General features: G+C 40.8%; 1 protein-coding gene across 1 annotated transcript; it reads left to right on the forward strand.

The window, feature by feature from the left end:
• The first annotated feature begins 618 nt into the window (after positions 1-618).
• POMC (proopiomelanocortin) lies at positions 619-16,733 on the forward strand. Its single transcript, XM_077489233.1, has 3 exons — positions 619-743; positions 11,771-11,914; positions 15,730-16,733. The coding sequence occupies exons 2-3, from the start codon at positions 11,786-11,788 to the stop codon at positions 16,393-16,395; spliced, it is 795 nt and encodes a 264-aa protein (XP_077345359.1). The 5' UTR covers positions 619-743; positions 11,771-11,785; the 3' UTR covers positions 16,396-16,733.
• Positions 16,734-17,165: the final 432 nt, after the last annotated feature.

The following is a 17,165-nucleotide window of genomic DNA, read 5'->3' on the forward strand; positions in this document are numbered from 1 at the left end:
CTTTTGAATGGGGTGCCACCCAAAAGTATTGCGCGTTATGCGAATTAACGCGTGTTGCGGTAAGAGCGTGCTACAATGCATACGTTACCGTGACACAGAAGTTTGAACCTGACCTTATTGTTTCCGAATCTATCCAAACGGGGGGGGGAAAAAAGTTTTGGGTTGGAGTTGAGCTTAAAAAGCAAAACCACATGTTAAAAATAAAAAAAGATGCGCTTTTAATGCAACATTAAATTTGTAGATTTATTTGACACCTGCCCAGCAAGTGACTTCCACCTTACACGCTAAACGCGGCACATACTCAGATTAGGGTGTGACAAACGCAGATTGGTTCACCCTATTTGTAAATAATTTGCCAAGGCACATTGATGTCATCCCTTAATACCAAATCAAAAGGGTCAATGATCGCTTAATACCCCGCTAATCTCAGTTATGAAAAATCCAATCAAATGTGATTGGAAAAAAAAGTTAATTCTAATACGAGGGGAGCTAATCCTTGCTGTTTATGGAGATATCACATACATAGGTTGAACCTTTCCGTTTGATCGCTCTATGAAATTCAATCCTTTGGCTATTCTTTTCCTTTCTCCCTGCGGTTTCAAGAAAGCCCTCGATGACTGCTAATGAAAGCACCTCCCTGCCATAGACACAAGTATAAAAGGACCTGGTCTGGAGATTCCAGAGGCTACGACTCTCAGGACTGAAGATAAAACCCACTGCACACTGAACTGAACAAGCAACAGGTATGCAAGATTTTTTATTATTTTTTAAATTTTTTTTAATTTTTATTTATTTTGATCATAATGCAGACATTTATTTTTATAAATTTAACAGATTGCAAAAAAAAAAAAAAATATTGGAATACACACTTGTCTTTTAAAGTTTTGCTTTTACATTCAATCTTTGCCTATTTAGCTACACTTTTACATATTCTTTTATAATTATGTATTTTTTTTTTTGTTTGTTTTAATGTGTTACAACTTTATACTAAAAGGAAGCCAATTAAAATGTTTAACATTATTTTTTGTCCTTTTTTATGATAAATTATGCTTGGGTATATAATATTATACTAATATGAAATGACAAAATTAACCATTTAAAATATACCTAAAGCCAAAACTTTAAAAATAAATCTTGTTTATTAAATTTATTATTCATTTATTTTACTGCAAAAAAAAAAATCAGTATAAGTATTTAAATCTTAGATTCTATCAAGATCTGTGTCCATTTAGATATAAAATAAATCTTTTTTTTTTCTTTTTTTTTACTTTTATGTTAGGTCAAGGTATTTTTGTTACCATTTTTTTACTACTTGATAATAAGGCTCCATGCACACTGGCTTAAAAAAAACTGCTTCTACAGGAGTTTTGTGTTTTGCCCATAGAAACAGCTCAATGTTATCCTATGTGCCCATGTACATTAGGATGATTAGAGGCATATTTTAAGCTCAACGTTTAGAGCAACCTTTTTCAACCTTTTGGCCCCCGAAGGAACCCTTGCAATCATTTTCAGGTTTCAGGGAACCCCTGCTAAAAGTAGTCCAGTGGTGGTCTTTGGGAATTTGACCCCTCCATTGGTGGTGGACAGTGGGAAGAATGCTCCCTTTACAGACATGGCTCTGGCTCTGTCAAATGGTGTTGGACATGGAACTAAGCAGGCACCATCACATGATAGGCCAGTTAGCTCAAGGAACCCTTGGCCACCTCTGGAGGAACCCTAGGGTTCCACTGAACCCTGGTTGAGAATGGTAGGTTTAGAGCATGGGTGGTCAACCTGTGGCTCTCCAACTGTTAGGGCTCATGCACACTGAAGCTCAAAAAAAAATGTTGCTTTTACAGGATTTTGAGCGTTTATTTCAGCTTGAAGAAGCTTGTGCTCTTGTGCATGTTTTTATTGAGCTTCTTCAACCTCCTTTGAGCTTCTCTGTGCTTTTTTGAGCATGTGGTTTTTTTTTCCCCACCAACCCTTCTAGATGATATTTTCTTAACCAAGGTATAAACAAAACAAAAAGTTGTAGCAAACATTTCCATGCGCTTTCGAGCTTCTTTGAGCTTTTTTGAGCTCTTTGGGGCATTAGCTTCTCTTAGAAACGCGAGTTTGGTTTGGGGGGGGGGGGGGGGATTTCTGCCTGTAGGCGCACATGCCTGACAATGCCTGAAAAAGCCAAAGTGTGCATGGACACATTGGCTAACATGGAGGGTAGTATCTAGGTGGAAAAAAAAATGAGAGTTCAAAAGCCCGTAGGAGCTGCTTCTTTAAGCTTCTTTAAGATGCAGCATGCATAAGCCTTTATGGAACTACAAGTCCCATCATGCCTCTGCCTTTGGGAGTCATGCTTGTAACTGTCACCCTCGCAACGCCTCATGGGACTTGTAGTTCCGCAACCGCTGGAGGGCCACAGGTTGAGCACCCATGGTTTAGAGCAGGGATATGCAATTAGTGGACCTCCAGCTGTTGCAGAACTACAAGTCCCATGTGGCATAGCAAGACTCGGACAGCCACAAGCATGAAACCCAGAGGCATGATGGGACTTGTAGTTTTGCAACAGCTGGAGGTCCGCTAATTTCATATCCCCGGTTTAGAGGTAGAAAAAAAAATACCCTTCTGGTTTGCGTTTCTGATTGGTGCTTTCTGGCAGAAAAAAAACTCCAAAAATCTTCTAAACTTACCTAAACTGTGTACAAAAAAAACCTTTTTTTTTTCTGCGAAGGGAACTGGTGTTTTTTTTTTGTTTGTTTTTTTAAGCCCAGTGTGCTTAGAGCCTCAAAAGGAAGAACATTAAAATGTGTCGTATTTATTTTGGGTAAATAAATAAGTTATTGTGAATGCCCCGTGCACTGCTAAATAGGACTTCCCAATACTAATCCCTAAACAGAATAAGTGAGATAAACTACAATAAAATAAAATAAAAAAATAAAATGAAATGAAGCAAAATAAAATAAAGTGCTGCCCCTCACTCATCTCCATGCCCAGCAAGGGTGAAGATCCGATCGCCTACGCCGCTGCCAATGGCTCTGGTAAGCGGCGGAGGGCACCGGAGCGTGGCGGGAGGGGGGCCCCTCTCCCTCCCTAGATAAAAGTGATCTTGCAGCGAATCCGTCGCAGAGACCACTCTTATCAGAAAGCAGACCGCCGGCCGAAGAAGAGGATACCGGGGTTATGGCAGCTAGGTGCTGCCATAACAACGGTATTCCTCTTTAAATTAAGGATGTATATCGGCGTGCGGCGGTCCGGAAGTGGTTAAGGTGCTGCTTACTTTTCCTGAAAAGTGAGTAGTGCCTTGAAAGTCTGATTTTCTGCTGTTTCGTTTTTTGCATTATGCATGGGTGCTTAATCTGCGGCCCTCCAGCTGTTACGGAACTACAAGTCCCATGATGCACTGCAAGGCTGACAGTTGCAAACATGACTCCCAAAGGCAAGAGGCATGATGGGACTTGTAGTTTGGCAACAGCTGGAGGACCACAGGTTGAGCACCCATGGGGTATTGGGATGTGGTGTACAGATCCACACCATTCTAGCATTTATCAGGGTCGTAGATGTTCCTAAGGAGAAGGTGTCATGGCTTTTCCTAAGAAGTTCTGGACAGTCTCACCATGCCTTTGTCTTTTGTTGACAATTATAAAGCGGGCGTTATCCCAATTCAGCTGCAAAAAGTGGAAATACACTTTAAGCTGTGCCACACACACACATAGATTTGTTTTGCTCAGCCTCAACAAAAGCTATCCATCCTAAACAGCACAGACAGACAAATGCCCCACTGCAGCTATTGTATTCTGACAGACAGAATACCTGAGCAGCGTCTGCAACTGATTGGATGCAGGCGCTGTTCAGACGAGAGCCTGGTCCCTTCAATTTTTTAATCAAAGGATGTCTGGTGGATTAGTGGCTACAGAGCCACCAATGATGGGATTTCCAGTTCATTTGTTACCAGGTAAAATTTTCTCGGTGTATTGTATTTTTTTTTTTTTTTTTTTTGAATGTGCAAAGGGTTAGTGCAGCTTAAAAATTAAATAAATAGCAATTTAAAGAAGATTAAATAAAGGGATCAAATAAATACATTTTAATAGAGTGTGCTTTCTAGAAAAAAATCATCCAAGGTTTATCGTATCCTCGCAAAGTAATAAAATACGACTCAAGTGGCAAAATGAAGTGCAGTGAAAATGGAAAAACTCCCTACACATTCTGCTTTTTACTCATCTTTGTAGAGTGGATGATTAACCACATTTGTGGAGATTATAGCCACTTTATTTCTCTGTTCATAAGCAGGAAATTAGGAGGGATTTATGCACTGATAGATACTGCTGAGTGTATGAAAATTTATGAAATTGACATATTTGGGTCCCCATTTTTTATGTGTATTTTTATATATATATATATATATATATATAAATAAATATATATATATAAACTTGTTTAATATTGTTTATTTAACATAGGTGTTTGAATATTTGGCCCCTTTATGAGACCCGTATGCATATATATATATATATATATATATATATATATATATATATATATATATAAATACACATAAAAAATACACATAAAAAATGGGGACCCAAATATTTTTTCAAATTCATATATATATGATGTCAATGATGTCCTTACCTCACTTACCCTACCAATAACCATCAATGAAATGTGAAATGGGATCCTTCCCCCACTGTCCCTCCCTAAAGCCAACAATGTAATGGAGTCCTTCCCCCACTGACCTTCCCAATGACCAGTGATCACCAATGTAAGGGGGTCCTTATGTCACTGACCCTCCCAATGACTACCAATGGTTTAGGGTCCTTCCCCCACTGACCCTTCCAATGATCACCAATGTAATAGGGTTCTTCCCCCACTGACTTTAAAAATAACCACCAATGTAATGGGGTCCTTCCTCCCTTAACCCTGTGAATGACAAACAATTAAATGGAGCATTTCCTCTCTGACACTCCCAATGACCACCAATGTAATGGGGCCCTTCCTTCACTGACCCTCACAGTCACCATCAATGTAATAGGGTCCTTACCTCACTAACCCTCCCAATGACCACCAATAAAATGGGGTTCTTCCCCGACTGACCCTCCCAAAAACCATTAATCTAATGGGGTCCTTCTCTCAGTGACCTTCCAAATGACCACCGATGTAAGCCCTTGTACACACGGTCAGACATTCCGACAACCAAATCCGATGGATTTTGTCCGAAACTGGTGTTATATACACACGGTCGGACAAATTAGCCGGAAAATCCGATCCTTCAGAACGTGATGACGTTATTTCGTTACGACGGGACTACGTTCAGGCTAGTAGCCAATAGCTTTGGTCTAGGAATTTGATCTGAGCATGCGTGGCACTTTGTTCGATCGGAATTTTCTACAAACGATCGGACAAGGTCTGATCGGATCATGTTGTCGGAAAATTTTATAGTCCAGCTCTAAAACTTTGTCGGTTGGATATTCTGATGGAAACAGTCCGATGGAGCCCACACACGGTCGGATTATCCGACAATAAGGGTGTGTACAAGGGCTAATGGAGTCCTTCCTTCACTGGCCCTCCCAATGACCACTAATGTAATAGGGTTCTTCCCCCACTGACCATAAAATGACCACCATTGTAATGGGGTCCTTACTCCCTTAACCATGTGAATGAAAACAAACGAGATCGAGCCTTTCCTCTCTAACCCTCACAGTGACCACCAGTGTAATAGGGTCCTTACCTCACTTAACCTACCACTGACCACCAGTGAAATGGGGTCCTTCCTCAACTGACCTTCCCAATGGCCACCAATGTAATGCGGTCCTTCCCTCACTGACCTTCAATTAAATGGGGTCCTTCTCCCTCTGATCACCAATGTAAAGCGGCTCTTCTCCCACTGATCACCAATCTGAGTTAGTCCTTCTCAACTAACCAACCATATAAAGGAGAAAATCAAGAAGGTCACACTTCCCTTACGACTTTCTAGTCAAAGCTTGAAAAAGCTTTATTGCCACTTGGCTTCATACACAAAACTAAACCACATAGACTCTGCAACAGTCCCATCAGGAGGCGATTCTTTTTGGGGAATGGGTGATGGAAAGGGATCTGGGGGTTCTTGTAGGCCAAAGACTTGAAAACAGCATGCAATGCCACCATGCCAGGCTGCAACTAAAAAAGCCAGGAGACTACCCTCATGTATCGAAAAGGGAAGAATGTATAATTCTACTCCTTTGCAAAACACAGATATGCAATATGCAGTTAAATTTTGGTCACCAGTCCTTGGAAAGGATATCCTTGAACTGGAAAGAGTTCAGTGAAGGGCAACAATATTAAGAAAGGGGTGGGAGACCTCAGCTGTGAGGAACAAAGCTTACTCTAGATCTGGCTAGCTCTTTACAGTCCTGTTAGGAAGATGCCAGTCCAGCCCTCCCTACCTTGATCACCCCCCGCAACCAACAGATTCCAGGAAAAAAAAAGAAGAGGGAAGAAGGAAGAAAGATCTAGGAACTCGGAACTAGTGCACTCTGTCAGAAAGAGTGGGAAGGGAACCCCCAAGTAATTTTTTTTTTATAACCCCCAAGTCATTTAAATGTAATCAATTACTTTTTTTTTTGTATTGTTTTAAATTATTTTTTATTGAATTTATACACATATAAAACATTCCACATCATTTCAAAGAAAAATATAGAAAACATAAAAAAACAAAAACAAAAAAAACACAACATAACATAACATAACATAAAATGCTTCTTTCAGAAGACCACATTTTTCAAAGTTCTCAGAAAAAATGAAAAGTCACAAAAAAATTGAAACTTTTTTTGTTATTACTAATTACTTGTATTATATATTTTTTTTAATAGCTAGAAATATTTAAACTTTTCCTATTTTATTTATTCTTTTCATTTGTTTAAATTGAATTTATTGCATTTGTGATGTCTCACTAAACAAAATGCTAAATTAAAAAAAAAAAAACTTTAACATTACCATAATATAATCTTTTCATTTGTTTAAATTGAATTTATTGCATTTGTAGTGTCTCATTAAAAAAATGCTAAATTAAAAAAAAATACTTTAACATTACCATTATATAATCTTTTCATTCGTTTAAATTGAATTTATTGCATTTGTAGTGTCTCATAAACAAAAATGCTAAATTAAAAAAAAATACTTTAACCAAATCTTAACTTTAGTGTTTTTTTAAACAGAATACATGATAGAAATTCAATTTTAATTTTTTCCTTACAATAACAATATATATTTTATTTAAATAACGCTTATCAACGTAGAAAGAAAAGTGAATTTTTTTTTTTAGAGTCGTGTTTTTGTCTATGAATTGCATAAGTATAGAATAATATTTTCTATTTTTTTTCTATATCAGCAATGTTTGTGCTGTTGGTGGATAAGTAGGCCCATAGCAGAAATGTAGAATTTGCCCCATATGGGGTGTACAAGGGTGAAATGCTTAAAATTAGTTAAAGCAACCTCCGACCGGAAACCTCACACATAATTTCATGTTTGTAGATCGCTAACCTAGAAAGAAAATAGTACGGGGGAGGAAATAAGACAATCAATGTCTTCTGCATGAATGGCTTTGGTGTTGGTGTATATTTTTTGCTCTGTATTATCTGAATAAAGTAATGGGAGTATTGGGTGCCGGAAGGAACTGTATGATCTAAGTTACTAACTGATACAACAATAAATAATTCACTAATGGCCTTTCCAAGGTAAAGGTACAGAATATCTACTGCATGGCTCACCTGTGACAATATGCTCCATTGTAATGTGAAGGTTCTTTATAATACATACGTTATGTCATACTTTACCACAAATAAATGACATCTAATAGATTTAAAGGAAAGGGTACAGTGCAAAAAATAAAAAAAATAAAATAAAAACTCAGTACAATATTACAATGATATGTTTTTTTTCAAGGTCTCATGAGAAGTGTGATGCCTTCATACCTACGTATACGGCTCATTCACACCACATAGCGAGCATTACTGTGCATTGGTAAATCAATTCCAATCTTATACAATCAGTAATTTACTATAAAAATGATTGCACTCCACAAAAAAAACAAAAAAAACATCTAAACACATCATAGGGCTGGTAATGTTTGCCACGTGAAGAGATATCTTTTTTATTTATTTTTTTTATTTCCTTAGTTAGTCTAGTTGAAAAAAAGACACAAGTCCATCCAGTTGAACCAATAGAAAGGGGGGAAAAAAAATTCTCTTTATTAGAATTTTTAAACTGTAGTAAAATACAAAACTGCTAGCCACACAAAGAGATATATATTTTCTCTTTAACCAAGTAATTTTTATTAAAGTTATTGTAAAGTCTTGTTTTTTTTTCTATAAAAATAACAAACATGTTATACTTACCTCCTCTGTGCAGGTGGTTTTGTACAGAGCAACCCAGATCCACTTCTTCTTGAGTCCCTCTTCCCTGCTCCTGGCCCCTCCCTCCTGTCAAGTGCCCCCACAGCAAACAGCTTGCTATGGGGGCACCCAAGCCGAGTCACAGCTCCCTGTATCCATTCAGACATGGAGCCAACGGCCCGGCCCCACCCCTCGCTCTCCTGATTGGATAACTGTCTTTGATTGACAGCAGTAGGAGCCAATGGTGCCGATGCTGTGTCTCAGCCAATCAGGAGGGAAAGTCTCGAATGGCCGATACAGTTGTGGGCAGAGAAGGGGCTCTTGTGTGTATTAGGGGGGCTGCTGCATAGAATGCACGAAGATCAAAAAACTTCTCCTCACGCGGGGCACCAAAAAAAAAATGAAAATAAAAATAAAAAATAAGAAACCTTCTGCCTTTACAACCCCTTTAAAGTTTTAACAACATGGGAGATAGTTTGCATGCAAATTACCACATATTTCACATTATTCTTTACTGGAAATGTAACAGCTCCCTACGCATTTCATGGACAAACTTCACTTCTACACTAAATGTTCTATATATATATATATATATATATATATATATATATATATAATGGAGTAATATAATATTTTTTTATGATTATGGCTCACTATTATATAAGAATGAATCCTAAGCCTGGTTACCTTAGCTGACTTCATACTATAGGAATGTGATTATGGACTGACCAAATAACTATGCCCCTTCAGGAATGTGTGCTAACTTCCTTAAAAGTTAATAACTGTTTCTAATGCCGCATACACACGATCAGAATTCTCATCGGAAAAAGCTCTGATGTTTTCCCGTCGGAATTCCGATGGAATTCTGCTCAAACTGTTTTGCCTACACACAATCACGCCAAATTCTGACTGCCAAGAATGTGGTTACATACAACTCGTACGACGGGACTAGAAAAAGGAAGTTCAATACCTAGTAGCCAATAGCTTCCATCTCGTAGTTGAATCTGAGCATGCATGAGTTTTTGCTCGTCGGAATTGCATACACACGATCGGAATTTAAGAATAGAAAGTTATTCCATTGGGAAAATTGAGAACATGCTATCAAATTTTTGCCAGCGGGAATTCAGCCAGCTAAATTCCGATGGAGCATACACACGGTCGCATTTTCCAAAGAAAAGCTCTCATCGGTCTTTTGCTGGCCGAAATTCAATAGTGTGTATGCGGCACAAGGGTTGTGATACTACCAATTGGCCCTGTATATACCACAGCCAAAACTTAGAATAAGTAGTCTCTTACCAGGGCTGCTTAATGCACACGTCTGGTTTGATCATTATTTACCGAGCCGCAGTGAGATGAGGGGACTTGGCGAAAGGTATCTGTAGCAAGCATCTTGTTACATTTTTACAATATCGTTACATTTCCCATCATTATCTGACTTTTCTTAATTAAAGGATAAGTTCACTTTTGGGAACATATTACATGTTCCACCCATTTTTTAGGGTGGAATCATAGGCATGCGCAGGGGGTTTGCCAGGTGCGCCTGGGGGCACAATAATCACTTTGTGCAGTGCCGACTCCCCCTACTGCCTGGGCTTCCCTTCCCTGTGTTGCCCAACCCCCCCAGCTTCCCTCTTCTTCTCTCCTCTCCCCTTGGCTGTTGCGGGATTTTTTTTAGGATGAAGAGGGGGGAAAGGGCTCACTGTGTTCATTCACAAACAGAAGCATTGTACAGTTTACTATGCTTCAGCATGTTTGAGAATTGGGATTCACACCCTAATGCAATAGGGTACACCTATGGGTGAAATATATAACATTTTCCCACTGCTGCAGCCTCTCCCCAGCCCAGAACCTCTAGTGACAGCGAGCTGGGGATCTTCTTCGTGCCGAAACCACAAAAAACTGCCACTCGGGCCATGTCATTCATTCATAGAGTTCTTGACGTGAGATTTTTAACATGATTGCGACATTATGGTGGACACATCAAACACCATTTTGGGACCATTGTCCATTGTCATTTATACAGCGATCAGTGCTATAAAAATGCACTGATTACTGTGTAAATGGCACTGACAGGGAAGGAGGTTAAAGACTAGGGGGAGATCAAGGGGTTAAGTGTGTCCTAGAGAGGTGTTCTAACTGTGGGGGGGGAGGCTTCCACTGACATGTCAGCGATCACTGCTCCCGATGACAGGGAGCAGTAGATCCCTGTCATGTCACAAGGCAGAACGGGGAAATGCCTTGTTTACAAAGGCATCTCCCCGTTCTTCCGCTCCGTGACACAATCGCGGGCCCCCGTCGGACATTGAGTCCACGGGACCCACGGGCATGGTCACAGAGCACGCGGCGAGTGCTCCATGCGCATACCCACAATGCCACATCTCAAAGGGGACGTACCTGTACGCCCATTTACCCAGCCGTGCCGACGTAAATTGTCGTGTGCTGGTTGGCTAGTGGTTAAGGTCATAAAACATTTATTTGGTTACTTGATGTCGCCTACAAAAAAAAAAAAAAAGAGTTCATTACAAATAGGGACTATAAAGCACTTTAATAAAATCCAAAAGCAAGTAACCTTTATTTAGGAAGAATAAAGCATAAAATCTACACAAATTTCAACGCGTTCGGCCTTAAAGGGGTTGTAAAGGTTTGTTTTTTATTTTCTAAATAGGTTCCTTTAAGCTAGTGCATTGTTGGTTCACTTACCTTTTCCTTCGATTTCCCTTCCAAATTATTTTTTTTTTCTTTGTTTTCTTTGTCTGAATTTCTCACTTCCTGTTCCTCCTCAGTAAGCTCTTCAGTAAGCTGTTCTGGCTGACTAAACACCGCTCAGATGATGGTGTGAAGTTTACTGAGGAGAAACAGGAAGTGGGAAATTCAGACAAAGAAAAAAAAACATTTAGAAGGGAAATTGAAGGAAAATCTAAGTTAACCAACAATGCACTAGCTTAAAGGAACCTATTTAGAAAATAAAAAACAAACCTTTACAACCCCTTTAATCATGGCTAGCTATGTTGTGCAAAGACATTTTATTTCTCTATATAGTTTGTTGGGCTTTTGTGTGGATTTTACACTTTGTGCTACTTAAAGGCGACTTGCTTGTGGATTTTACGAAAGGTCCTGCGTCCTATCAAGATTAGGTCTTTACAGGGCTCACAGATCCCTAAACATACTAAACTTGATTAAGGGGTGGAGGTAGCAGCACTATGGGGTTCAAAACTTGACTCTTCAGTTTTGAAGCCCATAGTGCTGCTACCTCCACCCCTTTTTGTCAAAGCTTAACTGAATAAGCTCAAGTTAGAAGCTGATTGGCTACCAGGCACAGCTGCACCGGATTCTGAGTGCTCCGGATTTAGTAAATCAACCCATGTGCTCGGTTTTCATTACAAATATGCCATTAACTCTTGCATTCCTCTGTGTTGTTTTCCCAGCTGTTGGAAGGGAGAATGTTGCAGCCAGTCTGGAGCTGTATACTGGCAATACTTGGGGTGTTCATATTTCATGTCGGAGAGGTCCGGAGCCAGTGCTGGGAAAGCAATAAGTGTACAGATTTAAGCAGCGAAGATGGGATTCTGGTAAGTAGAAGCTTTCTTCATCAAACATCAGTAATGCAGCTTACGAACTTTCCAGCTATGACTCTTCAGGGGTGGAGCTGATCTAAATAGGTGTGGTTTATCCAAATATGGACAGGGCAGTCTACAGAAACAGGCCCTCAGCTAGGTGTCCAAGGTTATGTCAAATTTGACATCCCGGGAACTCTACAGCCAGTAAAGCATTGTCAGCTTGGTAGGGCTATACCTGAAAATCATGGGGGGCCCCCCATAGCAAAATTTTGATGGGATTCCCCACCCTCTAGCAACCTCACTACTGCCATCGATCCTTGCATAAAATATATCAAAACCAGGGGCAGGTGGCAGGAGAACTGTAGCATAGTCAGGGACAGGAGACCAGGGCTGTGGATAGGAGTTGCGAGGGAAGAGCAGCAGTGCAGGGAATTAACTTTCAGCTCTCACTTTATTATTATTATTATTATATTATTATTATATTATACAGGATGTATATAGTGTCAACGTAGCGCTTTACAATGTAGAAGGTGGACAGTACAATTGCAATGCAGTTCAATACAGAAGGAATAGGTGAACCCTGTTCATGGAACTTACAATCTAAAGGGAAGGGGAGGTAGTACAAAAAGCAATAGCTGCAGGGGATGATCTGATGGAGGTGACTTGGGTACAGTTCTTAGGTGGAGGTGGAGGTGGGGTAGGCTTCCCTGAATAAGTGAGTTTTCAGGGATGGCCAAAAGGCGGACAGAGTAGGGGCTGACCAGACATACAGGGGGCAGGGAGTTCCAGAGGATGGGGGAGGATCTGGAGAAGTCCTGGAGGCAAGCATCGGAGGCGGTTACAAGGAAGCTAGAGAGCAGGATATCTTGGGAGGAACGAAGAAAACGATTTGGTTGGTATTGTGAGACTAGGTTGATGATGTAGCTGGGGGCCAAGTTGTGGATGGCTTTGTAAGTTATTGTTAGTATTTTGAATTTCATTTGTTGGGTGAGTGTAAGCCAATGGAGGGATTGGCAGAGAGGGGTATCAGACACTGAGCGGTTGGTAAGGTGGATGAGCCTGGCAGCAGTATTCATGATGGACTGAAGGGGGGGTAGACTATGTAGAGGTAATCCAATTAGGAGGGAGTTGCAGTAGTCGAGGCGTCTACAAACTCTCTGGGGAGGTCCACTTTACAGCTAACTGCTCTGCCCTCAGTAGCTCACCAGGCTTTTTCATAATTTCAGATCTCAGGATCTCAGTGTAAATTCTATGCCCTCTTACCCCCTCCACCACCACACCAAGCAGGTGCTTAAAAAGATGCTTTAGAAGCCTGCACTCGATAATTCTATAACCCTGATACAAACGTCATTAAACCGTGGATTTTATTCTTCAGAACTACAAAAAGCTTTCTGTTTTTTTAGCCGAGGAAACACACTGGGATTTTTTAAAGAAGTCTACATGAGGCACACAGGGTTCATTTCAGTGATGGTCAGGATGGCTAAAAGCCCTGAGGGCAATACATCTACATTACTAAGCCAGCTAAACAACTTTTCCTTACTGTAGACATAGACTGGGGCTGTGTGATCTATAGACTCTAGGGCAGTGGTCATCAACCCTGTCCTCGGAGTCCACTAACAGGCCAGGTTTGCAAGATAACTGAAATACATCACAGGTGATATCATTTGCTGGTCAGTGATTGCAGTATTCTAGTCTGCATCTGCCCCAAGGTAATACATAAAACCTGGCCTGTTAGTGGGCCCTGAGGACAGGGTTGATGATCACTGCTCTAGGGTGCATGACCAGTCACAGCTGTAGTAATCCAAAGAACTTGCAATGGCTGCCTTCCCAACGTAAGATCCAAAAATGCCTTTATTGAAGTGCCATAAAAGCAACGCAAATACACATCTACAGACAGGTGAGGGAAGAGTTTGACGCGTTTCACAATGAAAACGTATTTTCTCGAAACCACAACATCAGTGTGAAATGCGTCAACCTCTTCCCTCCCCTGCCTGTACATCTGTGTATTTGCGTTACTCTTATGGCACTTCAATAAAGGCATTTTTGGATCTTATTGTGGGAGCGGAGTCATCTGAAGTTCTTTGTTTGAACTTTTCCTTACTGCACAGCTAATGACTAAAGATAATGGTTATGAAGTCTCCTCCTGTACATCTGGCATCAGTTCTCCTGGATTTGAAATGCCGCAGGGGGTACAGTGCCAACAGCAACTTCTGCAATCCTAATAGCACAGCATTAGATCTGTTATCTTCATATGACTAGAAATTCTTCTATGTTCAAATAGCCTCAACAGCCCCTCTAATTGGGCCCCCTTGTACCCCCAGGCTCCATAGCAGTCGCATGGTATTGCTATGGCTGTTTTTACACCACTGCGGCTTGGGGAAGCCTTAGATAATCTAATACTGTAGATGCCCTTTTCTGCAGCTCCCCCTACTTTTCTGCATTTGTTTTGGAACACATTTTCTGCAGGTTTGCCAACATTTCTCATTCAGTACTAACATATCTCTATAGATTAAAGGTTATTAGACTAGGTCTTGATCTGTCCTGCATTCAAAGAAGTATAGCTAAAGCTCTTTTGGCTATAATCCTTTAGGAGGATCACTGGAATGCAGTTCGATGCTGAGATCACAGAGCCGGTCCAGGATTCTGGGCGGATCCCAGATCCTGACCATAAGGAAACCTGGACCAGCAGCTGGCTCAGGCTCTCAGTGTTCCACTGAGAGCCTGAGCCAGCCGCTCCCGCTCCCTCCACAGCTCAGCACTCCAGTGAGCACCGGAGGGGCAGAGTAAAGAGCAGGTGACTGACAGCCGCCATCTCTCTGCTCACTGAGCAATCAGTGACCTTTGATCGCTCAATTCCCAGTTTTAGAGCTGGCAGGAGGTAGATGCAGCATCAGACCAATGCTTCATCTACCTAGGTGAGAAGGATTTATTTATTTTTTGGTTAACCCATACTTCCCTTTTATGTAGCTGTAGACCCTTTACTACTCATATGTCACCAATTAAAGAAAGGGGTTTGCAACTCTGGTAATCTGCCTCTGGAGTCCAGACATTGTACAAAAATAATAATCAGTGGCTCCTTGAAGTTGAGGCATTGGAGCTGATATACTGAAGGAAATTAGGTTGTTCACTTAGCATGGGAAATTGCCTCAGAGCTTAGCGAACATGGTGACTTTTTTTTGCAAAGCATACACAATCACATGTAAGGAAAAAAAAAATATTTTTGTTTGCACATGATTGAATGATGGAAGTCAGCAAAGTTTCATCTCATCCACTAACCTCTGTGATAAATTAATTTGTAAACTGCAACTCCCCTTGCAAAGTGAACAGTTATTTGAGCCAAACTGGGCGATTTCATTTCTTGCTAGGTACTAAAGTGAAAAGGATGGCCCCAGCAAACTTTAGGAATGCAATAAGTCTTTATCTGGCCACCTTCTGATAAAAAAGTGGGTCTTTTGTTCCAACAATAAATAGGCGATTATCACAAGCTAACAATTCGGGGTGCTAACCTTTTGGCCCATAGCTAGTAGGAGTTAGTCCCATTCAATTGGACTTGTTCTGGCATGTTGAAGACATTATAGAACACGACCACCTCTATGTGACTAACTGCCAAAATGTCTGTGAAGGTTCTCATCATGACCTGGTGACTTGGAACAATGAGAACCTTCACAGGCATTTTGGCACATCACTTTATCTTGCCATAGGCTTTCTCTTTCATTTTTTGAAGAAAATACCTTACTCTTTGAGAGATGGTGTACTGGTATGAATGTATTGGACTCTAATTACAGTTCATGGAATATTTGACCATTCCCAATCCTTTTTCCTAACAGGAATGTATCAAAGCATGCAAAATGGACCTCTCTGCAGAATCTCCAGTGTTTCCCGGCAATGGCCACATGCAGCCCCTTTCTGAAAACATAAGGAAATATGTCATGAGCCACTTCCGCTGGAATAAATTTGGTCGAAGGAACAGCACCAGCAATGACAACAACAACAACAACAACAACGGGGGCTATAAGCGGGAGGATATTGCCAACTACCCTATATTGAACCTGTTCCCTGGCAGCGACAACCAAAACACACAGGAGGGAATTATGGAAGATGAGGCCCTGGATAGGCAAGACAGCAAAAGGTCTTATTCCATGGAGCACTTCCGATGGGGAAAACCCGTCGGCAAGAAAAGGAGGCCTATCAAAGTTTTCCCCACAGATGCTGAAGAAGAGTCCTCTGAAAGTTTCCCCCTTGAGCTAAGAAGAGAGCTCTCTCTCGAGTTTGACTATCCCGACACCAACTCTGAAGAAGACCTGGATAATGGCGAGCTGCTAGATGGCCCAGTTAAAAAAGATAGGAAGTACAAAATGCACCATTTCCGATGGGAAGGACCACCCAAAGACAAGCGGTATGGTGGATTCATGACCCCAGAGAGAAGCCAGACACCTTTAATGACTCTTTTCAAAAATGCCATAATTAAGAACGCCCACAAAAAGGGCCAGTAGATGGGACAAGCTTCCATCTGCCCCCCTGTTCAGGTGAAACCAGCATGTCTCCTATTCCGGGTTCCATCGTCCACCCCATGATCAACTCCTCCTGGCCCACTCAGTAGTTAGCTCTCTCCCGACCCCAAGTTTGAGTTCTATCTCACTTTAGTAAGACTGTACTGTATAAACTTAGTACAAAGTCTGGAAAGATTGACCTGTAGCGGCATTGTACATAGGGAAAGTTAAATGTTTCTATCCGCTGATCTATAGTTTTTGGTTTGCTAAATTATTTTCATATCTGACGAAAAATGTACAATACTGTAAATGAATCGGAAAAATAAACGTTTACAATCTTACTGGCTACCAGTCTGTTCCTTCTTTCTTCAAGTCTATGTCAGGGTAAAAAAAATGGATTAGAGCTCTGCAATGCATGCACATTTTCCAATGGTTTATCCCTTTAAAAACTCTGGAAGTACAGAAAAATACTTGTTGGTCTGGCAGATATACAATTAGCTCCTTCCTGTTGTGGGCCAACAACACAAAGCATCTTGTGGACTTAGTGGTGTCAGCCCTGCCCAATTTTTTCTTACCAAATTACTCAAACCCACCTACTCTCCCATCACCAGAACAAAAAGGATATTCTGTCTGTAGTGCCAAGATAAGGTCTGGGAGGGCTAATCATTTTCCTTCAAATAAACACAAAGAATGGGCACTGGACACAGGAAAGCTCTGAATTTCTGACATGATCCGCGGGTATTTTTTGCACTTATCAAGCAGATATAATAAAG

This window comes from Lithobates pipiens, unplaced genomic scaffold (assembly GCF_037356315.1).
Source record: "Lithobates pipiens isolate NorthernLeopardFrog02 unplaced genomic scaffold, aLitPip1_a1.2 Scaffold_18, whole genome shotgun sequence".
Taxonomy (NCBI): Eukaryota; Metazoa; Chordata; class Amphibia; order Anura; family Ranidae; genus Lithobates; species Lithobates pipiens.

Excerpts from the sequence above, each read along its gene's own strand:
- POMC (XM_077489233.1), top strand. The coding sequence starts at position 11,786 with ATGTTGCAGCCAGTCTGGAGCTGTATACTGGCAATACTTGGGGTGTTC. Across the intron at positions 11,915-15,729 it reads GCAGCGAAGATGGGATTCTG|GAATGTATCAAAGCATGCAA; the intron begins GTAAGTAGAAGC and ends TTTTCCTAACAG.